Source organism: Alternaria dauci, chromosome 6, assembly GCF_042100115.1.
Source record: "Alternaria dauci strain A2016 chromosome 6, whole genome shotgun sequence".
Taxonomy (NCBI): Eukaryota; Fungi; Ascomycota; class Dothideomycetes; order Pleosporales; family Pleosporaceae; genus Alternaria; species Alternaria dauci.
The window spans coordinates 462,146-488,160 of NC_091277.1; the positions used below are offsets into that span (position 1 = coordinate 462,146).

General features: G+C 53.6%; 8 protein-coding genes across 8 annotated transcripts; 4 read left to right on the forward strand and 4 right to left on the reverse strand.

The window, feature by feature from the left end:
• Positions 1 to 1,636: 1,636 nt before the first annotated feature.
• ACET3X_006502 (uncharacterized protein) lies at positions 1,637 to 6,878 on the forward strand (the record flags this gene model as incomplete). Its single annotated transcript, XM_069452639.1, has 2 exons — positions 1,637 to 6,241; positions 6,294 to 6,878. 2 exons carry the CDS (start codon positions 1,637 to 1,639, stop codon positions 6,876 to 6,878), a joined length of 5,190 nt encoding a protein of 1,729 aa, XP_069305270.1.
• A 1,783-nt stretch (positions 6,879 to 8,661) lies between these two features.
• ACET3X_006503 (uncharacterized protein) lies at positions 8,662 to 10,922 on the forward strand (the record flags this gene model as incomplete). The annotated part of the gene is made up of 8 exons (XM_069452640.1): positions 8,662 to 8,791; positions 8,848 to 8,894; positions 9,072 to 9,252; positions 9,304 to 9,558; positions 9,610 to 10,083; positions 10,131 to 10,497; positions 10,795 to 10,825; positions 10,875 to 10,922. 8 exons carry the CDS (start codon positions 8,662 to 8,664, stop codon positions 10,920 to 10,922), a joined length of 1,533 nt encoding a protein of 510 aa, XP_069305271.1.
• A 2,040-nt stretch (positions 10,923 to 12,962) lies between these two features.
• On the reverse strand, positions 12,963 to 14,531 carry ACET3X_006504 (uncharacterized protein). The gene is made up of 5 exons (XM_069452641.1): positions 14,284 to 14,531; positions 14,090 to 14,235; positions 13,913 to 14,040; positions 13,218 to 13,865; positions 12,963 to 13,165 (listed from the first exon to the last, which is right to left on the reverse strand). Exons 1-5 carry the CDS (start codon positions 14,491 to 14,493, stop codon positions 13,002 to 13,004), a joined length of 1,296 nt encoding a protein of 431 aa, XP_069305272.1. The 5' UTR covers positions 14,494 to 14,531; the 3' UTR covers positions 12,963 to 13,001.
• Positions 14,532 to 17,600: 3,069 nt separating this feature from the next.
• Positions 17,601 to 18,638, reverse strand: ACET3X_006505 (uncharacterized protein; the record flags this gene model as incomplete). The annotated part of the gene is made up of 1 exon (XM_069452642.1): positions 17,601 to 18,638. One exon carries the CDS (start codon positions 18,636 to 18,638, stop codon positions 17,601 to 17,603), a length of 1,038 nt encoding a protein of 345 aa, XP_069305273.1.
• A 498-nt stretch (positions 18,639 to 19,136) lies between these two features.
• ACET3X_006506 (uncharacterized protein) lies at positions 19,137 to 20,390 on the forward strand (the record flags this gene model as incomplete). Its single annotated transcript, XM_069452643.1, has 1 exon — positions 19,137 to 20,390. The coding sequence occupies one exon, from the start codon at positions 19,137 to 19,139 to the stop codon at positions 20,388 to 20,390; it is 1,254 nt and encodes a 417-aa protein (XP_069305274.1).
• Positions 20,391 to 20,648: 258 nt separating this feature from the next.
• ACET3X_006507 (mitochondrial 54S ribosomal protein bL21m) lies at positions 20,649 to 21,395 on the reverse strand (the record flags this gene model as incomplete). The annotated part of the gene is made up of 1 exon (XM_069452644.1): positions 20,649 to 21,395. One exon carries the CDS (start codon positions 21,393 to 21,395, stop codon positions 20,649 to 20,651), a length of 747 nt encoding a protein of 248 aa, XP_069305275.1.
• A 209-nt stretch (positions 21,396 to 21,604) lies between these two features.
• ACET3X_006508 (uncharacterized protein) lies at positions 21,605 to 22,538 on the forward strand (the record flags this gene model as incomplete). The annotated part of the gene is made up of 3 exons (XM_069452645.1): positions 21,605 to 21,642; positions 21,740 to 22,294; positions 22,346 to 22,538. The coding sequence occupies 3 exons, from the start codon at positions 21,605 to 21,607 to the stop codon at positions 22,536 to 22,538; spliced, it is 786 nt and encodes a 261-aa protein (XP_069305276.1).
• A 336-nt stretch (positions 22,539 to 22,874) lies between these two features.
• Positions 22,875 to 25,223, reverse strand: ACET3X_006509 (uncharacterized protein). Its single transcript, XM_069452647.1, has 2 exons — positions 24,383 to 25,223; positions 22,875 to 24,270 (listed from the first exon to the last, which is right to left on the reverse strand). The coding sequence occupies exons 1-2, from the start codon at positions 25,082 to 25,084 to the stop codon at positions 23,035 to 23,037; spliced, it is 1,938 nt and encodes a 645-aa protein (XP_069305277.1). The 5' UTR covers positions 25,085 to 25,223; the 3' UTR covers positions 22,875 to 23,034.
• Positions 25,224 to 26,015: the final 792 nt, after the last annotated feature.

Sequence of the window (26,015 nt, forward strand, 5' to 3'; positions counted from 1 at the left end):
CGGCAAATTTGCAAGATAGGGGTGCCTGCGCTGAAGTAATCGATCGTGCGTCTGCGCAGAATTGCTTGTGCAGCTGTGGCGCAAACAAAATTATGGGTACGACGGAGGTGTCTGGATCGAGGCCGCTACGTAAAGGCAGTCCTCATCGAGAAGACGTTGTGTATGTGAGTGTGTGTATAGGCTCACTTTGGTGTCAATAAAATCCCCGGACGTTGGCTACCGTGGTAATGTAGAGTCCGCCTGCAGCCTCTTAGCGGTGCGTCGTGTTACTCGCAGTTGGGAAGCGGCCAACGTCCCGACCGTTGCGCTGGAGCCCCGCCGTTCATCGTATCGAGACACGGCGTGGTGTGAGCTCGTCCAGCTTCAGCCAGCACAGGAGCCTCCGGACGTGATACCTTTCGGGTGCGCTGTGCCGAATCCCGTCGTTCCTGATCTCCCAGCCGCAGTAACGCAGGGTCTTCTTTTTCCCATGCCATGTCGCGCTGCAAGCTCGTGGTGTGCTCACGATGGTGGTACCGAGGGGTGCTAGCGCGTGCACCGATCGGCCGCCAAGAAAGAAGCTATAGCCATACTAAGCGACGTTTGAACAGGGGAGCTCCCGACGCTGTGACGTCAGTAGTTGGACAATAATGATACGCGTCGCTGCAACCTGCTTGCACACACGGCACGACTTGCTCTTTCATCCTGCTGCATGCACCTTTCTGATAGGAGGTCCAATCATTTCCGCCAGGGATCTTGTACCCGATACACGAAAGAAGGCCAGCCACAGCGCCGTCGATCGGGCCTGGACTCTGTGTGCTTTTGCTTCACCAGCTCGTCTTGCACTGCATCTTTGCCTGCTCCGGGGCATCTGCAGCCCGGCATTGGCCTGGCAGAGATGCGACAAGTCTCCCAAACCTCTCTTCTTGCATGCCATTGGTATGCTCTTGCAGTGACTAGAGCTGTCCAATGCAGAGAGTACCATCACCAGTCTTTTGGCTAGGGTGTTTCAGCTCCACTTCCTGGGGCAATTCAACTTCCACCCTGGTAGCAGCCCGCCCTCCGCGGTTCATCGACGATGCCAAACCATCCCGTTTCCAGCCACAAGCCGTTCCCACCCCTGCTGCAGCAGCTACCCGCTTTGTCTCACCACGCTGAGTGGAGGCCATTCGACCAGGATGCGCTGACGCCCCGCTCAAGGCTGAAGCTTGTCAGTAGTGTGACGCAATACTCCTCTCGTTCGTTGCACACAGTATGGCGCCAAAGCAGGTTTACCACGCCTCTCCACAACTGAGGCGCAAGCTCTGGTTCAAGGAGGCCAGCATTCGACGTCATCAGTTCCAACATGCTCACGGATCAGACGCGGTATCATAAATGCCTGCTCCTCTGTGATCCTTCCGTCTTTTTCTTCCCATACAAAGACGACCCATTCGTCAATTGATATATGACAGACAACTCATCCTCCCACAACTACTCCTACTACTCTTTCCCCCCAACCCCTAATAGGAATTCCCCCCGTTCCGCACGCTCTCAGTCTGTATCAAGCAACAAGTCAGGAAGCAGCCATCATCGAGCTACTTCCTACAGCACATCATCATACACGGTGCATCACGGACACGATAACTCGTATAACGTCTCGAGCGTTCTATTCAACAACATGCCTTCCCCCGCAGCAGGAAAGGGTGACACCCCCCGCACCCCTACCAAGCTCGGACGCAAGCCGCAATCATCTGCCCCCAAGCTGAACAAGCCTCAGCTGGGCAAGTCGGAGGACGCCCCCACCCCCGACGTGCCCGAGCAGGCCGAGGATTTGAAGCAGCAAGGACAGGAAAAGGCCGAGGACGCAAAGAGCCAGGCGCAAGACACTGCCGAAGACACCAAGCAGAAGGGTGAGGAAGCTGCCCAAGACACCAAGGGCAAGGCGGAAGAGGCTGCTGAGGACACCACCGGCAAGGTCTCACAAGCTGGTGACGAACTCGAGCAAGCCGAACCCAAGCCAATCGACGACGACAACGACGCCGATGAGGAGGAGGACGACGATGACGCCACACACAAGGCAGGAGACGACGCGGAAGACACCGCTGAGGATACTGCCGACAACACAGAGGACGACGCCACAGAAACCGCAAGCAAGGCCGCTGACACCGGCAAGCAGGCAGGTGGAGGTGCGCTGAGCGGTGCTCGCGGTCTCGCTGGCCGCGCATCGAACCTCGCCGGTAAGGCTAAGCAAGACCCGCAAGGGGCTGCTCAAGATGCTGGCAACGACGTCCAGGAGGGCGCTCAAGAGGCAGCGGAAGACGTGCAGGAAACTGCAGAGGACACCGCTGAGGGCGCTCAAGATACCGCTGAGTCTGCCAAGGACACCGCGCAGTCCAAGGCCGGTGACGCGAAGGACGCTGCTGAAGACGCCGCTGAGGATGCCCAGGGCACCGCAGAGGACGCAACTGAAGGCGCAACTGAAGACGCCCAAGGAACTGCAGAGGATGCAACCGAAGACGTTCAGAGCAAGGCTCAGGATGCTACCGACGGCGCCAAGGACGCCGCCGAGAATGCTACCCCCGACCTGAGCATACTCAAGGGCCTCGAAGTTGACGAGGACGGCTTCATCAAGAACGCAGATGGCGAAACCATCGGACATCTCGTTGAGGGTGATGCTGAGGACCTCGCTGGGTACCCCATTGGCGACAACGGAGAGATCCTTGACGACGATGGTGATCTCGTTGGCCGCTGCGAACTCACACCCGAGGTGGCTGAGGGTAAGGCCAAAGAAGCTGCTGGTGAGGCCGGCGACAAGCTGCCCAACATCAGCATCTTGAAGGGTCTCACTGCCGACCGATCTGGTCAGATTCTCAACGAGGATGGCGACTTTGTCGGTCACCTTGTTGAGGGCGATCCATCCGCCATTCAGGGCAAGGAGTTCAACGAGAACGGCGAGATTCTTGACGACGACGGCAACGTTATCGCCAAGGCAGAGCTTTCTCCCGAAGCCGCCGACCTCCCTGCTTACCAGCAAGATGATGACGAGGAAGATGAGGAGGATGATGGTGGTGCCACCGAAGGCGTCACTGAGGGTGTCACCGATGCCGTCGACGGAGCCAAGTCTTCCGTAGAGGAGAAGGCTGCCGAGGTTGAGGACGAACTTCCCGGCGTTGAGGCCCTCGAGGGCATGGAGATCAACACTCAGGGAGAGATCCTCAACGACGATGGAGAAGTCGTTGGCAACGTTGCTGACGGCGATCTTGAGAACATCGACGACGTCAAGGGCCTCACTGTCAACGACAAGGGTGAGGTCGTTGACAAGGACGGCAACGTTCTCGGCACGGTCGAACTTGCTGAGGGTGCTGCCGACAAGCTCAAGGAGTCCGCCTCCGGTGCTCTCGACACCAGAATCTTGGACGGTCTCAAGGTTAACAAGAAGGGCAAGGTCCTTGACTCTGATGGCGAGGAGATTGGTGAGCTTAAGGAAGGCGAGCTCAGCGAGTGCGCTGGCAAGAAGCTCAACGAGAAGGGTGAGGTCCTCGACAAGAATGGCAATGTCATTGGCAAGGTTGACGTTGTTCCTGGAGAGGCCGCTTTCACCGCCATCAAGGAGCTCAAGGAGCAACTTGGTGAACCCCTTGAGGGCGAGGAGGGAGAAGAGGAAGAGAAGGAGGAGGAGGGTGAGGGCGAGCCTGAGATGAAGGAGATTACCCCTGAGATCGACGAGCTCGAGGGCTTCAAGGTCAACAAGAAGGGCCAAGTTCTCGATGAGGAGGGTGAGCCCATTGGCGAGCTTGTTGAGGGCGACCCAGCCAAATGCGCTGGTAAGAAGATCAACGAGAAGGGCGAAGTCGTCGACAAGGACGGCAACGTTCTTGGCAAGGTCAAGGCACTGCCCAAGATGGTTGAGGCTTCTGAAGTCCCCGAACCTGAAGTCAAGGAAGTTGAAGTTACACCAGACATCAACGAACTTGAGGGCCTGAAGGTCAACAAGAAGGGCCAGGTCCTCGACGAAGAGGGTGAGCCCATCGGCGAGCTTGTTGAGGGCGATGCCAAGGAGTGCGCCGGAAAGAAGATCAACGAGAAGGGCGAGGTTCTTGACAAGGACGGAAACGTCATTGGAAAGGTCCAGGCTCTCTCCAGGATGGTCCAGCAGCAAGTCGACGAGGCTGAGGATGCCGCCGAGGAGGCTGGCGATGCCGCCGAAGACGCTCAAGACGCAGCTGAAGACGCCCAGGATGCTGCCGAAGAAGCCGAAGACGACGGCCGTCCTCCTCTATCCATTCTTGAAGGCCTTGCCGTCAACAAGTCCGGCAAGCTCGTCGATTCCAACGGCAACATCGTTGGTGAGCTCATTGAAGGTGATGCGAAGAAGTTGTCCAAGTCTGGCTCTACTTGCGATGCCGAGGGCCAGTTCTGGGACAACAAGGGCAAGGTTGTCGGCCGCGCCCAAACCATTCCTCAGGAGGAAGCCGAGGAGGAAGCTCCCTTCGCTGGTCTTGATGGTCTTGTTGTCGTCAAGGATGGCTTTGTCGAGGACGACAAGGGCAACCGTGTCGGCCAGGTCGTCGAAGGCGACGCTAAGAAGCTCATTGGCCGGTCCGTTGACGAAGACGGTGATATCCTTGACAAGAAGGGATCAGTCGTCGGTCACGCCGAGCGCTACGATGAGCCCGAGGAGGAGGCTCCCGAAGAGGAGCAGCCCGAGGACTTGTCCATCCTCGATGGCAAGACTGTCAACAAGCAAGGCAACGTCATCGGAGATGAGGGTGTACCGATTGCTCGCCTCGTCGAAGGTAACCCCAAGGAAGTTGCAGGCCGCAAGATCAACGATGAGGGTCTCATCTTCAACGACAAGGGCAAGCAGATTGGCCGTTGCGAGCTTATCCCCGAGAACGAGCGCGAGAGCAAGCCTGAGGGCATCTTCGCTGGTCTTGAGGGTCTCCGCGTCGTCCAGGGCGGCATGGTTGCCGATGAGGATGGCAACACAGTTGGCCAGATTGTTGAGGGCAACCCCAAGCGTCTTGTTGGCATGGCTGTGGACGAGGATGGTGACATTCTTGACAAGTACGGCAACGTCAAGGGCCACGCTGAGCCTCTCGAGGACGAAGAGGAGGAGGAGCCCGCCGATCTTTCGATTCTCGACGGCCTCACTCTGAACAAGCAAGGTTACCTTACCAACAGCGAAGGCATTCCTGTCGGAAAGCTCGTCGAGGGCAATGTTGCCGAGCTCGCTGGACGCAAGTCTGACGGCGATGGTCTCATCCACGGTGACACCGGCAAGGTTGTCGGTCGCTGTGACATCATTCCTCCCAACGAGCGCCCCGAGCGCAAGGAGGGACCATTCGCCGGATTCGAAGGACTCCGCGTGGTCAAAGACGGATTCGTCGAGGACAACGACGGCAACCGTGTTGGTCAGCTTACCGAAGGTGACGCCAAGCGCCTTGTTGGCCACACAGTCGATGAAGACGGTGACATTATCGACAAGTACGGTAACGTCAAGGGTCACGCCGAGCCATGGTCCGAAGAGGAGGAGGAGGAAGTTGACCTCTCCGCTCTTGCTGGCTGCACTGTCAACAAGGCTGGCAACGTCGTCGACTCCAGCGGCCAAGTTCTTGGTCGCGTTGCTGAGGGTGATCCAGCTACGCTCGCCGGCAAGAAGGTTGACGGTAAGGGTCAGATCTGGGACAACGAAGGCAACGTCATTGGACGTGCTGAGCTTGTCCACGGCCAGGGCTCTGGACCAGAGGGTCCATTCGCTGGCTTTGACGAGGCTACTGTCGTCAAGGACGGCACTGTCCAGACACCTGCCGGCGACATCATCGGCCGTGTCATCGAAGGTGATGTTAAGAAGCTCGTCGGCCACAAGGTCGATGAGGATGGCGATATCAACGACAAGAATGGTAACGTCATCGGAAAGGCTGAGCGCTGGGAGCCCGAGGAGAAGGAACGTCGCATCAATCCCATGGCTGGCATGCGTGTCAACAAGGAGGGCGAGGTTCGTGACGCGAACGGTGATGTTCTTGGTCGCCTCACTGCTGGTGACCTTGGTCACTGCGCTGGCCTCGAGATTGATGATAACGGCTATGTCATCGACAACGATGGTAACAAGGTCGGTGAAGTTACTCTCCTGGAGAACATTCAGGAAGAAGAGGAGGTGCCAGAGGACGAGACCGACGAGGAGAGGCAACGTCGTGAAGACTCCGAGCTGGCCAAGAAGATGTCCGCCATTTGCGAGGACACCCTTCAGCGCGTCCAGCCTGTCATGAAGCAGATTACAGAGGTATGTTCCACTCCTATTGACGCATCTCGAATTTATACTAACGTCCACTCAGTACATCGAGCAAGCCGACCGCACACCTCGCGACGAGCTCGACGAAGAGGAGCTTGTCAACAACGTCAAGCCTCTTATCGAGGAGGGCTCTCGCATTCTCAACGAGTGCAATGGCTCACTCCGCGGTCTCGACCCTGATGGTCGTATTGCTGCTCAAGCCAAGGGCCGCCAGCAAACCGGCGAAGCTTCACCCGAGGAGTACAAGCTGGCCGACAACCTCAAGGAACTCACTACTACCGTTGTCACTACCATCGACAATGCGAAGAAGAAGATCTCCGACATGCCTCACGCCAAGAAGAAGCTCAACCCTCTCTGGTCTTTGCTCACCGAGCCCCTCTTCCAGATCATCGCTGCTGTTGGCCTGCTATTGACGGGTGTACTCAACCTCGTTGGCAAGCTTCTCAACGGCCTCGGTCTCGGTGGTCTCGTCAACGGACTGCTGGGCGGCCTTGGTATCAACAAGCTGCTCGGCGGTCTTGGACTTGGCGGTCTGGGCGATATGCTCGGAGGAGGCGACGACAAGAAGAAGAAGAAGGGTGGTTCTGGCCCTATGAGCATGGTCGGCGGCCTGCTCGGTAAGAAATAGATGCCTTGACGGTATTTAGGTTGTTGTGGGGGGGGGGGGAGACGAAGTAATGTCTATTCACATCTTCGGTTCGAAAATTGTTTTGCATATGATACCACAATCTCACCTGGTTGTGCTCTGTCATCACGGAAGCTGGCAGTTCTTTGCCTATTTCCTGTTTGGATGGACTTTGGTTACACAAGAGCTGGAAGATCGGGGGGTCCGAAGGTCGACCTTTTGTTACCGAAGAAAAGAAGAGCGGGATGCTGGAAAGGAGCTGTGAGCTTTCCTTGGTGGTGGACGTCACATCCAGGTATGGTTCGATGATGGCATGAGTTTTCTTGGTTTGCGTTTTCAAAAATCAGCGTTCTTGTTGTCGTGTTTTTCAACGCATCATCATGCCGCGACTCTTTGAGGCCTCAAGAGCGTACGCGCGCATCTTTGGCTAGACCAGCCGGGTTTTCCTTTGTTGCACACAATTGAGTTTAGCTTAGCACTGGCGTTGTTTCAAGGGGACGTTCCTGTTGTATGAATAGTAGGAGTAGTTAGTCATCATTGTTCTTGCTTAACAATTTCGACCTTTCTGGCTGTGATGTTCTGACTGTGTTTGTTTTGACGTGTTTGGTGAACAGGCTAACCCTGTAGTAGTGATGCCTCCGAAAATCCAAGCGCAGGGCACCTTGCTCTCTTTTTAAGAGCCGGACTTGATCGCTGCGGCATTGCAGGTGTAGTTAGCTCCAACGAGTATTTAGTCAAGTTTTCCGAGATGAGTTCCCCAAGGCCAAGCCCTACTGGAACAAGGAGTGAATCAAAACAGTACATGGGTCAAATGCCGAGTCTGTCAGTGTGTTGGACCCTTTGCCTCAGCTGCTTCCCCACAGCACTTAGCATCTGAACTTATTTGTACTCCTCGCTCTCCTTGTTTTCCTCCTTCCCTTAACAGTTCAATGTCTTCCAGGCTCAGGCATGATGATCAGAAAACAATCAGAAGATGACTTTCCTAGTGATGTCATAGTCGGGCAGACCATAGAATCACTAACGAAGTAGCGTCTTAGACCCTAAGCTACTTGCCCCCGAGCACCCGCCGAGCAAGCTTTTCTGCACTCCTGAGTACCTTTTTTCCACATTGCACCCGTCATCTGAAAGAGGTTGCGTAGTTGGGGGGGTAACTACCAGATGTCGATCGACGAGAAATGACGGATGCTAAGATTTCGAGACGTGACAGGCAACCCAAGGCGACTAGAAGTATCGCTCTACATGGCGCGACGGCTAACCTGGCAGGGAGAAGGCGGCGCGGATCGAGGAGATGTCGCGATACCGAAGAAGAAGCGTGCGCTACATGTGCGATTGCCATGCTGGGTGTTGGCATCTCGTGGCTAAAGCTTGGCGCCTGCCTCTCATGCGGATGTGGCGTGGTGGTTTCTTCGTAGTACCTGGACGGGAAGGTGGTTGGCGATATTGGTGTAGTTTGTCAGCGCGGGTACAGTACCTGCCAGGGATGACTGGGCAGTTCCGATTTCCGACTCTGATGATGTGGTGAGCCTGCGCAAACCTTAACTTCAGCTCGTGGTATCATTGGCCGCCAAAATAAGACACCAATATTAGGAGCGTCCACTCAGAAAACAGCGACAAACGCGAGGGCTGAACTGGCGGTTCACTGAAAGTCTCGTCATCATTGTTGACACCTGTACCCTCCAGAACAGGGCGCTCACCCGACATGTGACCAGACAGACAGGGACCTCGGTACCGTATTTCACGGCCATACTCACGGTCTATCGCAACTTCTGACACTCTGGTGCGCCACATGCTACAACATGCTGCGACAAATGTAATGAAGGACTCGTTCGTCCTGGAGTCTTGGGACTGCGGGGCGTGTGTAGTCAACCCGCCCTTTAAAGCCCTTGGTCGATGGCCGCGGAAAGCGGAACTCAAAAGTACACGCTCGCTCTAAAATTTACCGGTACACCAAGGCTCACGCACTAGCCTCTAGCCTCTAGCTGCGATCTGGTCGCAAGGCTAAGAATCAGCCGTAGTCACGTAAGAGGATCTCCATCGATAGCACCGTCTGGGCAGGAGCACCCAGCACAAAGCTGAAGTGTACTGCTAACATATACTCCCAAATGCACCAACTCAAGTGCGTTCGCTGGCTTCGACATGAAACCTGGTCACATAGCCCTCGACGCGGATACACAACTGCGCTGACTGCAAACCAAGGTCCCATCCTTGTACCGTACCTGTTTCAGCATGCCTTACGATCTTAGAGTTGCTATTCCAACTCTGGTCGGCAGCTTGCTGTCGGCTGTCGCAACCTCCTGCGTTCTCATCTCCTACGTTGTGTACGCTGATCAGCAACGGTCTTTCCGTCACGCACTTGTCCTGAACCTTGCTTTGGCTGGTAAGAGTCCTCGACGAATCACTGAGACATTCAACTGACACACCACAACAGAATTCATTAATTCGCTGAACAATTCAATATCTGGAATCTATGCGATTGCGAACAGAGGTAATATCAAAGAGAGTGCGGCATGTAGTCTCAATGGTTGGGTAGGCCAGTGGTCAGTTCAGGCTGCAGACTTCTCGATCCTCGCCATCGCTCTCGTAACACTCCTTACGATCACCCGCAAGACCTACATGCCGCATGCTTCTCTTTTGAGCAAGAGTCTCATTTGCGCATCCGTATGGGTTGTCCCCACCATCACATGTGAGCCCAAGGTAGCACAATCGTTAATGCAGGGCTGACTCCATCTGACAGCGAGTACAGCCGCAGGATTGAAGGAGCTGAAACCTGTCAGCGGCAACTGGTGCTGGATATCCGGCAAACGTACGGATTTGCGCTACGCCTTGGGTCACGGGTGGAGATTCAGCATCATCTTCAGCACCATTGGGATCTACGTCTACATCTGGATATACATGCGGCGGCACTTTAAAAAGCTAGAACACCTCAGCGAAGGGAGGTCATACGGTGGGGGAAGCGCTAACAAAACTGGCAAACGTCGCACCTTCCAAAAAGACAAAGCCGTTGAACTGAGGAGCGAATCGCAGACGGAGCTGCACGAGATCAACGTCGAGTACCGCTATGAAGTCAAGCATTCTGATGGCAGGAGTGGTACCAGTCTCGGAAAGGATCTTGACATTGAATCATCGGCGGGCGACGACAGACGGTCTAGTGAAATCACGCTTGCCTCGCCGTTGCCAGCAAAGAGTCCTCACCTCAAGGATTCATCATGTACGCGCATCTCTTTCGTACTTGGAAGCCGTTGCTGACAAGTACAGCCATTCCTCCAGACTTCTCCTCTCCAGACAGCAAACAAAACGTCAAGGCGGCCTTGCCCAGAACCAGTGCCAGAGTCGAAATCTCTGGAGCCTACGATTCCGAAACCACTCCTCGGCTCACTGAAGCCAGCCCCCGGGATCTGGAGCGCGAAATCAGGAAGATGTTGCTGCTAAATGCATACCCGGTGCTGTACATCCTCTTATGGTTGCCTGGTATTCTCAATCGCCTGGTGGAAGCTGCAGGCTATTCGAGTTTCCCATTAACTATTCTACAGAGCTCAACACAGTATATTGGTCTGGCCAATGCCATCACTTATGGATTCAATGAGCGTATGAAGACGACGATCAGGCGGGATTTGGTGGAGTGGTATAGAAATAAACGGGGACAGGGATGGGGATGGGGGCGGGCGCAGTTATCATGACAAATCGCGAATGACAATGAATATATGAATACATAATGTTAATAGCACATACGATCCTATTTTGGGTTGCCTGCAGTGAGCAGCCAGGGTGCGGCCTGGAGTACTGGACCCTGGATTTCTCGTTTCGGCACTGACTACCTATCCTTGTAAGCTGTTTCGTCTTCCTCACAATCCTTCCACAACCCGAAACCCCGCTTTAACGAGGATGGCGGATGAGGCGCGAACCACCAGCATGCCCCCAGTTGTTTCCTCACTGGATCAAGAAAACAAAATGTAGGTACTAATGCATTCTTAGTCTGTTACTATAAGCTAACGTCAGCAGTACTTTGCGAAATACTACCGAGTCTCCATTTTTGCGCCTCCCCGCTGAGCTACGGAATCGGATCTATGAGTAAGCACTACCTGCTGCACAGCCTGGATGGCGAAAGATTGCTGATACATGGCTCGTCCTGCTAGATATGCGCTTGGCAGCCATGTTTACCCTATTCCTGGCGACGGTCGCAAAAACCCACGTCCACTCAGTCTAGTGCGCGTATGTCGTCAGATCCAGCATGAAGCCGCCTTGCTTCCATATTCACTCTGTGTGTTCTCGTCTAGAATGCCCTTTTATCTGGGAACATTCGTATCACAACTTTCGGCGTCGCAGCGCAATGCTATAAGAACTATACAACTCGGGGAGGTAGGATACGCTGAGACTTCGTACAATACGTGGAAAGGCGAGGATGTAGAGAAAGACGCTCATTTGAGCACACTGGAGGGTCTGCAAACAGTCCTTATCGAGAAGGTATGTCCAGCAGTGTGGCTTACTCTAGAGCATCAAGATGAGGAAATTCGAAAGCTCGTGAAGGTTGTGAGGTCCTGGAAGGCGGGTATTACGGTCATGGTCAGGGACTACGGAGACGATGTGGATCTATCTGTTGAGTGCTAAGTAGGGCAAAGATGTTCACTAGCAGTCTTGATAGAGAGAGAGAGAAAGTGGGGTGCAAGGCAGTATTGCCCAGTGCCACATATCAGGCGATAGAACTACATGAGCTTCAAATTCAACAGCTCTCGATGATTCCATATCGGGTCACTTGCATTAGCGTGCTAGCGCACGGTAGCGAAAATACCCTCTCACTTCTCTGACCGTTCTCGGATTCACCTAGACTTGGGTCCAAGCTCTCGCTCACTTGACGACTATGTCAATCGTACCACAACACCACTCACTCTAAACAACTGCAACTGCAACCGCAACCTCCACAACAATCACCAATAGAACGTTTGAAAAGATGGATCAAGAGGCGGAGGCTAAGGCAGCGCGCGCTCGCATGTACGTAACTCAAGCGTAACGAGCAAGCGCGGTAAAGGCAAAGCTAACATTGGAATAGTACAGCAGCGAACCAGCGCAATTCTCTTCTTCTACGACTACCAGCCGAGCTCCGGAACCGCATCTATGAGTACGCGCTGGGCGGCCATGAAATCTGGCTGGAAGCATTCCCCACACAGACCAACGAAGCGAAGCTGTGCATATATTCATCCGGAGGTGTACCACGTTTCGAATTGCTGGAAGTATGCTCTCAAGTCAACGCCGAAGCCGCGCGCCTCCCCTACAGCCTTAATACTTTCGTTTTCGACGAGCCCTACGTTCTTGATCTTTTCTTAGAAACCGTCCCTAAGTCAGTCACGCAAATGATTAGAACCCTGAGGCTCCTATGTTGGAACATCTTCGATCATGCACACGGGGTTCCCGCATTTTCCCTTTCTCCGTTTGAAGGTCTTCAGGAACTCAAGGTACACGATAGAGAGGCGATGAGGTTACCAGGGGATCAGCCGGAGGAAGCGAAAGCTAGGCTTTCGACTATGTTGACACAGCTAAATGCTGGGAGGCCTAACCTCAAGATCATTATTCAGGAGATGTATACTGAACCGAGCAGAACCATGTATTACTGATGGGGTTTGGTATCAGCGTCGGAAGCTGCATGGCAAGTGGAAACCTGTATAGTTCACTGTTTGACGATGATATACGGACGGTCTTACTGGCTTTGACAAGGAATACCATCAACTAAATTCGGGATTACTGGCATCAGCCATGTACTATAGCCTCATCTACCTTTAAAACAAGAAACTGCAAGGAACTTTCTGCTCTCTATCTTTTAGTGAGCCAACACCATTTTACTTGCATCTCACACACTGCACGACAACACATCATCGTGACCGACTCCTCCTCTCTTAGTTCCGTTAGTACTTGCCTTCCTCGAGCGTCTCTAACCACCTCCATCACTCTATCACGGCTTCCACGGTACCTCTCCCAGCCAACGATCACCCATCATCTGCATACTTTCCTGTTCTCTATGCACATCCAACAAGGTCCTGTATCCCTCCTATTATACAAAATCCTCATATGTTCATGGTTTAGGTCAAAGAAGTTTATGTCATGCTGAATTAACTTTTCCATTCGTTCTGGCATATCTCACTGCTTCTCAGGATACCCCATCTTCGCCTCATCTTCCGCAGTTCCAAATCCTCCCCAGCCCTCAAATTCATCAGCAAACTTGACCGCCGCGCTGAGCCAGTGGTCCGACTGGTTGTCTCCATTCCCCCATGTTTCCTCCGCTACCTTCATCGCCCGCAATGCTGCGGAAATCAGTCAAAATGTCCAGATTTTAGCGCAATGTCCACGACATACCTTTGACGTAATGCGCATCAGTCGAATGTGGACCGTTCAATGCCTTGTCCACAACATGCTTCCAGCCCTTCTTCTCACTGCCATCGTTGTTCATAGCTTTACCCATGTCAATCTCTGGCCTCATCTGGGCAATATACACAGCTAATGCGAACAGCCACCATTGCCGCAAAAGACTAACATGGAACTTGGCTGGTATCAGGGGAAGGAGGATGCGAATGGCATGAGAGCTTGTGAGCACATGCACGAGGAAGAAGTCGTACTTCCTCTCCGCGGGTAGCGGCGTGCCTGTCAAAAGCCCCAACCCGACCTCCTGAGCAGCTTGGAACTGTTCGTTTGGTGCTGTAATTTCCCAGGCATTCCAGTATTCCAAAAAGGCTTCTTCGCGCTCCTCTAAGACCTTGGTGATGTCACCGCTGCGGTGGTCGTACAGGCCGTCGAAGCGCTTGTCCTTGCGCACCTTGTCCAGGATATCGATGAGTCCAGTGTGGTCTCCACTTGCGCTATGAGAGCTTGGCTTTGTATATTTCGGGTCGTCGATGTATTTATGAAGGGGACTGTAGAAGCAGGAGCCCATCGCCAGAGCCTCGATCGCGACGGTTCTTGAGTTCAGTTCGTAAGCGTAGCCGAGATGGATGAGAGGATGTGCAACTGGATAACGTCAGCGATGCTCAAGCCTCGAAAGACGGCAAGCTTACGTCCTGAGATGAGGCCATTGATCAGCGGCTCCTTGCCCTTGAACATGAATTCTTCGAGCACTTCTTCGACATTGTACTTTTTGCTCACGAGCTGATCTTCGAAGAAATCGATAAATGCGCGTTGGTATCTGGCTGCCGTTGGTAATTGACTCCCGTCTCATCATAGTCGCTACTCACTCGCGCTTGCCCAGAAACTCGCGCCAATCATCCTTTGTTATTTCACCCGGCGCGTCATGCCATGGCTCTAGTACTTCAGCCTCCTTCTCGTAGATCTCATTCAGATGTTCTGCCGTGCCTCCGAGAAGGTAAGCCGATCCCAAGATCTAGGGTATTGCTTAGCAGCTACAGCCTTTACAGGAGGAGCAGCATACGTGCGGTGTATGGTTGTGAAAACTAAGGTTGTGGTATATAATCGAGTAATTCGCGTGATTTGCTTTGAGTAGATGCTTGAGGGTTCGCGGTCGCTTTTCCGCCGAGGTTTCGATATCGTGGATCTCCACAGAGGGTAGATCGACGGTGAGGTGTGTGCCTTCGCCTGCGCGAAGAAAGGACGGCAACGATATTCTTGGTAAGCTGAACATTGTTTCTGTGTGATTGCAGGATTCAAGAGAGTTTGCGGGGAAGATGCGCAACGAGAGCTCGCGTCGCGCCTTGCTCGATCTGGTATGACGTGATGTCCTCGGTGCCGCTCGCAAGCTTAACCCAATCAGGATGAGCAGAACCTTGAAGCAACTCCACCCTGTTTCTATCCTCGCTGCTCTTTCTTCTGATCTACAACTATAGGTTTGCTAGACAGAGAGTACCAAGTCAGGCAGTTGTGTTTGAGTGTAGATTGTGGTAGTGTACTTCGATGAATATAGTTACTCAAATCCACATCTCCACTTCTGCTGTGCTGAACGATTTCGAGTGTATAGAGTTGCCTTTTTGGGTCTCCTGGTGGAAGTCTTGTATTGAAATTATCATTGAGTTGTTAATTAGTCCTGACTGCTGTCCACCAGTTTCGTGTTTGAGCAAAAGTCTCATGCAGATTGTGCCTTCATCTAGGCAACTTTTGCTACTTGGCTCATATATGTCGACTTATTTCCCAGCGCCACAAGATCGCTCAGAGGTATTCGGCATCTTCCAATCTTCCAATTAACCCACGAAGGATGCAGCAAGCAAATTCATAGTAAGCTCTATCAAAATACCTAGAAAAACAATCTTGTCCATATTCACTTACCTCATCCTCCACCTACAACTTCGCCACCTCTCTCACATCCAGCATCGCCTCAATCGTCTCCTTCCACAATTCAGCCGCCTCGGCACTAATAGCACTCAAATCATAGCTAACTCCAAATCCAATAATACCCTCTGCACTAGTCGAGCTTCCAACCAAAAACTCATCCTCCCGTGCCCTAACCCCCATATTCACGTCTCGGAAGTCCGCCGCAAAGTCCTTGTCCCCCAGATTCTTCAAATCATAAGTCCCGCGCTTGAAAAACGCAGCCAGCGGGCCGATAGAAGAGACGCCGCATGTCGCTCCATAGCCAGCAGTACTGGGGGCTAGAGAGCCTTGCGGGTTCTGGAAAGAGGGTGAGCGGCGTTCAGGTGGTAGTTTTGCTTCGACGCGTTCAATCTGCGCGATGTAGCCGGTTGCGAGGAGACGGCCTGGTGAGTGTTTATCAAGAATACCGGCCGTGCCTGTCTTCCCCTTTCCTTTTAGGCGTTTTTGGTAGACTCGTAGTTCGCGATTGGCGTGCTTTGCTACTAGCTTGAACCTTCCTTCTACTGGTAGGTCTGAAGTCAAGAACGGCATTACTATGCCTTCACTGAAGGCTAGCATGCATGAGTCTGCAGGTGGTGGGTTCGCGAAGAAGCCGCGCGGGTTTAGAGGAAACGAGGCTGTGAACGGTGGATGATTGGTCGACGGAGACCGCTTTTCGTGGATGGACATCATGGCCAGACCGGCGAGAGCGAAACAACCAGCTCCTATACTGACGTTTGCGGACCGGCATAGTGATATCAGACGTGCTGAGGCGGCAGGTGAAAGCGATGCGGAGACATGACCACATGACATTGGAGGGCGGGTCGAAGGGCTATAGTCAAAGACTCTATCGAACTTGGGTTCCAGTGGTAGTAGTTCGTCGAGCCTCTTTTCTCTCTTCAACGGATTCACAAAGGTAGGTGGTAATCCTCCTTTTTTCACATGTCTCAGCACTCGGATGAGCGCCCAGAACCAGCGCTGCCTCGCGCGGTTGCCTGCAATGGGTGAGTACAAGTCTTCTTGGGTGGCTGGCAAGACTGCTTTGATCTTCTCTGGTGTACGGACAGACTCGATCTCTGCTAAGATGTTTTGGGCTGGCTGGTTTATAATGCGAAGAAAGTGGCTGAACCAGTTATATGCCGAGAGACCATCGGAGATTTGGTGCGCAATCACAATGAGGAGGCTCAGCTCATATGTCCCATCTAGGAGTTTCCGCAGTGGTAGTACGTGAAGTTTCGATAAGCATTTTGCGGGCTCGATGATGCGGGTTACGTTGTAGGCGTGGCGGCACAATTCTTTTTCGTCGACTTCGTCATACGCTTCCTCGACCCAGAAAATACTCTTCTCGACTTGTTCGATTGCAGATTCCGAGGAAATAGGTACGTCGACAGCAAACCCTTGTGTTCCGGTTTCCTGGTTGTCAACGACTCGAGCCATAAGCAGAGGATGCTGAAGGCGTAAAGAGGTCCATGCAAGCGCTATCCTACGTCTCAACTCTGCCTTTGAGAGCTTGTGCTGGATTGCCAATGTATAGAGGGCCGTCATATCTGTAACAATTAGTCGCTTTCTAATCATGTTTAATCTAGTGAGTAAGTCTAGAACATCTCGCGCTCTGTACATGTAGTATATAAACGAGTAGGATCTTCTGGCTAGTGTTGAACCAATCCGGAATGTACTAAGAAATGCTACATACCTGCCCGGCCACCGTAGTACGTGCCATCTACGTCAAATGAGGTCTCGACTAGCCCAAGTGGACGCTTGAACAGCTGCGTGCCATCTGCACTATCAGAAAGTTTCCATTCTGCATAGTTCGTTGCGTATTTGTCCACCCAATGACCCTGCTCGTGCGTCTGTGGTTCCATTGCACTTTTCGGCTGTTCGATTTCAACGCAGTTGTTGTTTTTCGCCACTTCTGATGGGGGAATAAAGAGTGATGTTGGCGATGCAAAAGAACGGGAAAGCGGACTGACAATCACAAAAGAGAGAAAGGCCAAGATGCGAAGAATGCTAGACGAGTGGTGTCCGAGTCACCATCAGGTCATTAAACCGAGCTCCTCGGATAGGCCCACTTGGGTTATCTACATGCAGACAGTCGCCAAAGTAGCGTCGTTCCTAAGATGGTTAGTGGTTGATCGACCCATACTGAAAACACAACCTAGACGCATACACTGTTACTTTTCTAATACAGTCGTTATGCATATCATGATGTACAGCTCCAAGATACAATCTTTGTGATAAGTACTACTCGCAAAAACGAGCTTCACCTGACGTAGGTTGACACTGTATACGAATAAACGGGTAATTGGAGAACTTACCTTAAAGGTATTTGTAGTGTATTACTTTAACAGGCTCACAAACACAGAATGATGAATACTTCTGCCGGGTATCTAAATCAAACTCTGGGGCAATATAGATCCTTTGTATGGAGCAACCTCGAGTGGCCTTCTAAACTACGTCTTCCATCTCATCCTCACCCTCGGTATCTCCATCACCCGGGCCCTCGGGTGCAGCTGCCTCTGCCTGTTTACTAGTATCTCGTTGGTTGTCGAATACAGCCTGGCGCTTCCAGTTGCTTGCAAACGGTCCAGACTTGACGAGGAGCGCAATATCGCCAAGAACTTCCTTGAGGTACTGCTCCGGCTGCTTTGTCCGTTGCTTGATGGCCTTCATGGGCCAGTACTGGTACTCGTCGAACAACTGGTGAAGTACGTCGATAAGGTCGGAACGAGCCATACGAGCAGCCTTGTTCTGTTGCGGCTTTGTCTTGGTCAGAGGCTTGATGAAATTCTTGAAGCGGTTGTTGAGTGTAATGGAGTTGTTGACGTCCGAGACTTCGGTGTCTTTTGTGATGATGGTGGTGGTATGGGAGCCTTGAATGGCTTGCTTGATGCGCGCGGCGCTGAAGTCCTTGAATTCCTTGGTCTCGAGAGGGTTCGCGTTGTATTGCCGTGTCGCGTGGCCGACGAGGGCAGTCTGCTTAGGAATTGCCTTTTTGTATTTGCTTCGTTTCTGGACACGCGCATTTGGATCTTGTACACCGCCGAAGCTTCCCTGTTGGCCTCTGCCATAGCCATAGCCTTGCTGTCCCTTGAAGCCTGGCAGGTCCTTCTCTGTAAAGACGTATGTGTTGCCCAGCTGGACATCGGAGGCGGCTGCAGGATCCAACTGGAAGGCCGAAGGGAGGTTGGACTTTGCGCGCCAACGGTCGTTGAGGAAGACGCGCATAGGTTTGTCCTTGTCGATGCCGCTCGTTGTCGCGAATGCGCAGACCTCACCGATCTGGATCTGGTCGTTGTCGTTGCCGTCGGCAAGGTCTTCCCACTTGGAGACTGCCTCGTAGAGCCAGTCTGGAATGCGCGTAAGCCAGACGTCTTGCTGTGGGTTGTCCTTGTTGATGGCCATCTCGCCCGTGTCCTCGTAGAAGTCGTCGTCCATGAAGCCGACGCCAGGCTCTTCCTTGACCTCTGGCTTAATGCCGTTCATGGTTGCGGGTGCGACGAAGTTGCGTCCAAGTTGTGCTGCGGCAGGAGTACGAGGTAGCTGCGTCAGAGTCGGCGCGGCACGTGTGGAACAGTTGGTGATGATAGTGGTGGAGGCTTGCGCGTGTCGCCTTGTGAGGATGTGTGCGTGGCAGCAAGGCGGGTTAGCGAGGGCGAACCTTGGTTGCGATGATGAAAGACATGGGATCGTCCCAGGCAGGCGCATTCACGCATTGTACCTCCCGACGCGCGCTTCCGCACTAGTTTGCCAAGCCTCTTATCGATAATGCAGCTCTGGTGAGGTCGCGCTTGCCCCACGTCTGCTGCCTATACCCATCAACAACCAACAAGCTAACATTGGCTTTCTTTCCCGTATAGCCACGGAAGCTGAAGCTGTCTTTCGCAATCACATCTACTCTTTCTACATAGGATCTGCGAAACCAACCAAATCAATCCCAGAGAGTCTTGTACCCGATCCGGCTTACCTCGAACATCTCCCATAATGGCTTCCCCAGCTGTCACCTCCGCTCTACAGCAGATCGAGGCGGCATCGGCCAGCGAAAAGCCCTCTCAGTATACCGCCCTCCTACAACAGATAATCGAATCGTCGAACAATGTTGCTGCCGATCTCAACGCATACGCACATACTCTCCTTGACGACTCTCTCGGCATAGTAGTCCTCCGGCCGCTTCTCGCTGCTTTCGTCGACGCTTACCGGACCATCAAAGACACAGATGCAAAGATTGACGTTGGAGAGAAAGTCATCACACTCCTCCAATCAAAGGGCGCGGGTCAGTACGAGGAACAAGATACACAAATCAAGCATGCTCTGGCCGACGCATTCGAGCAGAACGAAGACTTCAGGCGGTCTGCGCAGACGCTTGCAACCATAAACCTTGAGTCAACACAAAAGTCCGTCTCAGCGGACGACAAGGCCAAAGTTTGGATCCGAATAGTGCGATGTTACTTGGAAGAAGATGATCCGACAAGCGCATTCACACATCTGAACAAGATCAAGAATATTATATTCAACGTGCAGGACAAAGCAACCAGGCTCATGTTCCAGCTGAGTCAAGCCCGAATTCTCGACTCGCAACGGTCCTTCCTCGATGCCGCGCAGGGATACTACACGTTGAGCAACGAGCCGCTAGTCGACACTGATGAGCGGGAGGGCTTTCTCGGAAGAGCCATCATCTGTACGGTCCTCGCCCCGGCTGGTCCGCAGCGAGGCAAGATGTTGGCCAAGCTGTACAAAGATGACCGAGCCAGTTCTGCTCAAGACTATGCCATCCTCGAGAAGATCTTCTTGAATCGTCTCCTTACACCCGCTGAGATCAAGGCCTTCTCCGCTAAGCTCGATCCTCACCATCTTGCCCGAGCCGCCGACGGCCTGACTGTGCTTGACAAGGCTGTTCTCGAACACAACTTGCTTGGTGCATCGAAGCTCTACAACAACATTGGTTTTGACCAGCTAGGCGAGCTATTGGGCATTGACGCGGAAAAGGCAGAGGACTATGCGGCCAAGATGCTGGAGCAAGGACGACTTGCCGGATACATTGACCAAATCGACCGATACGTCTTCTTCGAGGGCGAGGCCAGCGGCGAGCGCAAGACTGGACACGCAGAGCGCGTTGTAGGCAAGGAGCTACGGAAGTGGGACGCCAATGTCACCGGTCTGGCCGAAGAGGTGGAGAAAGTCACTTCGATGATCCAGAACCAATATCCAGACTTTTATGCGTCGCAGGTGGTGCACTAGTATGGAATGAGTGTGTCCAGCAGGGAATCGACGAGCGAGAGGAGGAGGTAGTGCATAGACGGCGTCAGGGATCGCATATACCCCAGTGTACACTTAGACATGATGAATACGAGCACAAGAGCCCAAGACGTCGTTCTGATTCCAGACAGATTGCGTTGATCTGACAACTCTGCCGCCAACATGCTCATGGTATCGACACATATATGGTACATTCGAAAGACTCATGACAAGACATTGCTGATTCGCTCAGTGCCACAGCTATTGTACACTCTTCTTCCCCTCTTGCCCCAACGCCGCCTCGTACTCCTCCAGACTCTTAACCTCCAAATCACTAATCTTCAAGACCGTGAAGTGCAGTTTGCTCTTGACGTGTTTGGTGTGTCTTTGCCTCCTCTTTGTCTTTTCCTCTACTCTCAATGGTTCGCTCTCCACGCCCACAACCCGCGCCCTGCACGTAAATAACCGCTCATCCAGGTAATACACCTTCTTCCCATGATCTGCGTTTCCTTTGACAGGCTCTGGCGCTTTCAATGTGTAGTCTCGCGATCCAATGTGTGTAGCGCGGTTCAGGCGCAGGATGTCGCCTGGGCGTACATGTGGCATTTGGAAGGGGAGGCGGAGTGTGTCGCCGCGGGTCAGGAGATATGGGCGGCCATGGAGATGTGCGGTTATGTAGTGTGCTGGCTGCGTCTGTAGGAGGGGGAGGAGCTTGCGGATCGAGGGTGTGAGGGTTTGGGAGAGGATGTCTGAGCGGGCGTGTGGTGAGGCTTTGACGTCGTTTGAGGAAGCGGGGGCAGGGGCGTCGCTGGGGAGAGGCTGTGGTGTTTGGGCGCGCTCTTTGGCCTCGTCTGATATGCGGTGACTGGATTGGATGAGCGGTTCGGGGGTATTCGATGTGTCGAGGTTGTGCGATACGGTGGTTATTCCTGCGCGGCGGATGGTCGGTTGGACTATCGCCCTGGACTCAAGGAACGCATGTCGTGCGGAGCGAGCGAATAGAGCCATTGCTGGGGGTTGGTGGGATGCAATGGCTTGAGGGGCTGCTGCAAACAGTATCTCTGGTGTTGCGGCGGAGGTCCGATGTTGAAGAATCCAGCCCGCATGGCGCTAGTGGGGGCTAGTGCCGAACTTTTTGGAGGCGGAAGGCGCTGTTGTAAGAGACTCCACTCTACCACCACTACCCTTAGCATCCAGCAGACGCAGAGGTAGTCGCCATGCCTCAGAACGAGTACATCGAGCGCTTTACGAAGCAGTATGTCTACACCCCTCACGCATCCTGCAGACCCCTCCTCACCACCAGCGCCTCGCGCCTCCATGCCAAGAGCACTCCACTAACTCTGTCGCAACAGGCACGGAAAGCGCTTCGACCACGATGAACGCCAACGCAAGAAGATCGCCCGTGAAGGACACAATGCCTCCAAGAAGGCGCAAAACTTCCGTGGTCTGAGGGCCAAGTTGTACGCCGAGAAGCGCAGGAAGGAGAAGATTCAGATGAAGCAGAAGATCCGCGCACACGAGCAGCGCAACGTCAAATCCAACGAAGCGCCCGAGCCAGCCACCGACGCGCTCCCCGCATACCTGCTCGACCGCAGTAACGAGAAGAATGCCAAGGCCCTTTCTTCCGCCATCAAGCAGAAGCGTAATGAAAAGGCAGCCCGGTTCTCGGTTCCCCTGCCCAAGGTCAAGGGTATTTCCGAGGAGGAAATGTTCTCGGTTGTCAAGACGGGAAAGAAGACGAAGAAGAAGAGCTGGAAGCGAATGATTACCAAGCCTACTTTTGTCGGTCCTGGCTTCACGCGTAGACCTGTCAAGTACGAGCGCTTCATCAGGCCCATGGGATTGCGCTACAAGAAGGCCAACGTGACACATCCCGAGCTAAACGTCACCGTCCAACTGCCGATCATGTATGTGTCTTCACACAGTAACGACAGACAAGCGTAGCTAACACTTCACAGTTCGGTAAAGAAGAACCCCCAGCAACCCATGTACACGCAGCTGGGTGTCCTGACCAAGGGTACCATCATCGAAGTAAACGTCTCGGAACTTGGTCTCGTCACTGCCGGAGGAAAGGTCGTCTGGGGTCGCTATGCACAAATTACCAACAACCCCGAGAACGACGGCTGCTTGAACGCCGTTCTCCTCGTCTAAGCTTCTGAAAAGAAAGAAGGAAAAAAAAACTGCATTTGACGGCGTTAACTGGTCATCTGAACATTCCATTCCGAAGGCGTTGCGGCGATTACGACCATGAGATTGGGGATTTGCTAGGCAGAAGAGAAGGGGTGGCTAGCCGATGATGCAACTGCGCCTTTCATGTTGGACACATACGGAATTATAGCAGAATATAAAAAAAAGAATAATGATACCACATTGATCGACACGCCATGAGTGCTCATCATTCTTACTTATAGACTATCATGGTGAAACCAAAAGCAAGTCCATTACAGTATAAGTCAGACAGCCATGCAGTTACACTAGGAATCTATACCTGCTAAACACCATTCCCATATGCCCGCCCAGTCCGTGGTATCTCCCATTCCCAGTCCGAGCCATGCCATCTCTGCATAGGGAAAACAGACAAAACGCCGGCCCGAAAAAAAAAGACGATTACCTCCCATAGAATGATTTTAGACATCTACAGCATCCATCATACAACAACATTGCTCAAATCAACATGTCGCCTCTGTCTCTGCACATCGCCAGCCATCACCCTGGCATCGGCATCCAGCGCACCGTCGCCCGCCCAGTCTGTAACAATATCGTCCTGGTGCTCGTCATCGAAACTGCCGCGCCTACCCGTCTGATCCGCCCACCCCGTACGTTCGAGTTCGATGATGCCGCCAAACCGCCTCTCGCCGTTGGCGATAAACAGAGACTGCCCATCAGGCGTAAACGAGACACCACCCGCGGGGCCAAAGAAGTCAAAAACCTGTTTTGATTCCCAGGTCTGCGCATTAATGATGTTGATGAAATCGTCTGCTTCGGCTGCAACGAGAACACGCGGTCCAGAGCCGATAGGAGAGAAGTGCAGAGACCGTGGGACACTAAGTTCGCTCTTCATAACGGCCAAGGGCTTTTCCCAGTACCGCGCGTCCCAGACCACAATGGTGGTATCTTGGGCAGCGGTTGCGACGTGAATACCGTCATCTGCCCAGGCACAAGCGAAAGCGTCATCGGTGTGGGAGTTTAGTGTTTCGAATGCTTGGCCTGTTTCTGCGTTTGTGATGAGCGTTTCTTGAAAGTCGCCGACTACGACGCGCATACGGCCGTCTGGACTCGTTGCTGCGCAGTTGACTGCTGCGGGGTACTGGAATGAGTGAACGAGCGTGTTGGTGCCGCAGTCTAGGACGCGGAGGTGGTGGTCGTTGGAACATAGCACGGCTTGGGGAGTGTACGTCCGCCGTGAGGAGAAGAGGTGCATATGGTTGACTATGCGTGACTTTGTGTCTGTTGCAAAGTCCGAGGTGCGGCCAAAGGCATAGGCCGAGCCCTGGGTGGAAGAGAGGTTTGCGATGGCGTACTCGCCTTCAAAAGCGCCGGCGATGAGTACGTCGCGGTGTGATGCAATGGTGGTTATCGATGCGTCAGGAGCTATATGTTTGCTGAGATCCGCGACGACGTCTTCTGGCGCACCTTCGGCGTCCGTGTGGAGAACCTGGTGGCCTTTGGCATAGTAGACATCGTTGCGGGATGTAGCCGTCACTATGTTTCGCAGCTGGAAGTGGGGCACAAAGGCACGGGGCCTGGTGTTGATCCTTCGAAACTGGAAGAAGTTATCTGTGTTGGGTGTTGAGTGGATATGCTTCCGAACTGCTTTGACGCTGTGCAGCACTCTCTGACGCTCGTGCTGCGATCGCGCCTTCCGCACTGCTGCACGTGTAGTCTGTCAAGGTGTTAGCCTGAGGATCTTCTTGCATCTTGCATCTGCACAGGCAGGAGACTGCCGAACACTGTCTCGCAGCTGCCTATATAGGCATCAGAGTGTGAGAACGTACATTGCGTTTCGTCCAGTCAATGCCCTGGTAGTCATATTCGTCGCCCTTCAGATCCTCCCGGCCAATAGCATCCGGCACCTGCACGAGGTCCAAACCAGGAACGACGGGTTTAAAATGTCCAAAGAAACGATGGAAGTAAGAAGTAATGGGACAAAAGGCCGCCCTATCCTGGATGCTCAGATGCGGCTCATTAAGCGTGGGCGGCGGCTCGAGCAAGGCATCAGCACCATATGGCATGTGCAATGTTTGGGTGCCGATAGCCATTGGCGCGGCGAAATATGTGGTGGATGTGTGCAGGTGGTGAGGAATGCTGGATGTTTGATCAAACAGGTCGATGGCGTTGTACGTGATGTATGACGGGTGAATTGGGCCAAACATGTCTTCAATCGTGCCTCCTTCATCCAGCAACGGGTCATCGTCGTCCAGGTTTCCCTCTCCTGCTCCATGTGATCCGGGCATGGTTTCCATAAAGTGCTGGTAGTCTTCTAGCGATATTCCCCCACCATCCTCGTCGTCGTCCACCTCGTCGTCGTCATCGTCATCGGCCGGTCTGCCGTCGGAGAGAGTCGCCAGAGTCACAGCAGCAGCCAGTGCGCTGGACGAGTGCGGCCAGTCTCCATGGTCCGGATGGGATTGCGGCGGCGGCGTCGTTGGATGCGGCGTCGTCGAGTGTGGCGCGGACCAGTTGTGCATGCTAGCCATCGACGCCCGCTATCCGCCTAATAGCCAGTGCAGCGGGGCCGCCGAGGCAGTGTTTTGTCGTGTTTGCGTATGCGACGAGTTGATCGGCTGGTGCAGTTGTAGAGAGGCGTTGGGGCGCAAGGTATAGGCTTGTCTGGCGTGGGGGGGAAAGGTGACTAGGCCAAAGCGTAGGCTCGGCGCAGCGAAACAGGCAGAATACAGCAGATATGTAGCGGCTGACAGGCTAGATCTGTCGCGTCGCAGGCTGGCTAGATCGCCGTTTTTTTCCCTCGATCTTCTCTGTCAAGTACCCGAGGCGCTGCATGCGAAGGAAGACACGTCCTGGTCAGATGTGGGGTCGCTCCTTGCCAAACCCCCAGGCGGGCATTGGCTGCGGGAGAGTCGGATTGGGCTGGGCTGGGCTGCAGGGCACGCTGGTCAGCTCCCCTGTGATGTTTATGGATATAGCTGTGTGCGTCGGAACAACCCCCTAGAACCTACAAAGCCGTCAGATATATACGCCGTCTGGCAAGCCGCCTGATATTCGCATCCCACCCTCCGCGGGTCCTCTAGTTTGGAGGGAACACGGGGGATCGGACAGCAGCCCACGCCTAAGCCTGACTAGCGACTCCACCATCTCAGAGATCTCCAGATTTTAGATCTGTGTATTCACGCTGCTCAACTCCACGCCGTCACCAGGCGCTCAGGGTCAAGCGGCCATGGCGTGCCCACGGACCGTGACACAACTCACATGGCACTGCCAACACGACAACCCTCTGGAGCCAAGACCCGACAACGAGAATGCAGTGGCCACTCAACGTCGGACCTCGAGGCCCACACCTGCTCTTGTCAGGCCCCTTTTGGGACACAGGCAGAACACCAGCTTCGCTAAGCTTCGTCGTCTGGGGCCAGAAGGTGACGCGCTGAGCGCTGGCCCATGGTTCCACGGCGA

Bases quoted from the DNA above. Each gene is read 5' to 3' on its own strand.
- ACET3X_006504 (XM_069452641.1), bottom strand. From the start codon at position 14,493: ATGTTCAGCTTACCAAGAATATCGTTGCCGTCCTTTCTTCGCGCAGGC. The intron at 14,236-14,283 runs GTATGCTGCTCC...GCAATACCCTAG, and splicing joins TTCACAACCATACACCGCAC to ATCTTGGGATCGGCTTACCT. The intron at 13,866-13,912 runs GTAAGCTTGCCG...GACGTTATCCAG, and splicing joins CAATGGCCTCATCTCAGGAC to TTGCACATCCTCTCATCCAT.
- ACET3X_006509 (XM_069452647.1), bottom strand. From the start codon at position 25,084: ATGGCTAGCATGCACAACTGGTCCGCGCCACACTCGACGACGCCGCAT. The intron at 24,271-24,382 runs GTACGTTCTCAC...ACACCTTGACAG, and splicing joins TTGACTGGACGAAACGCAAT to ACTACACGTGCAGCAGTGCG.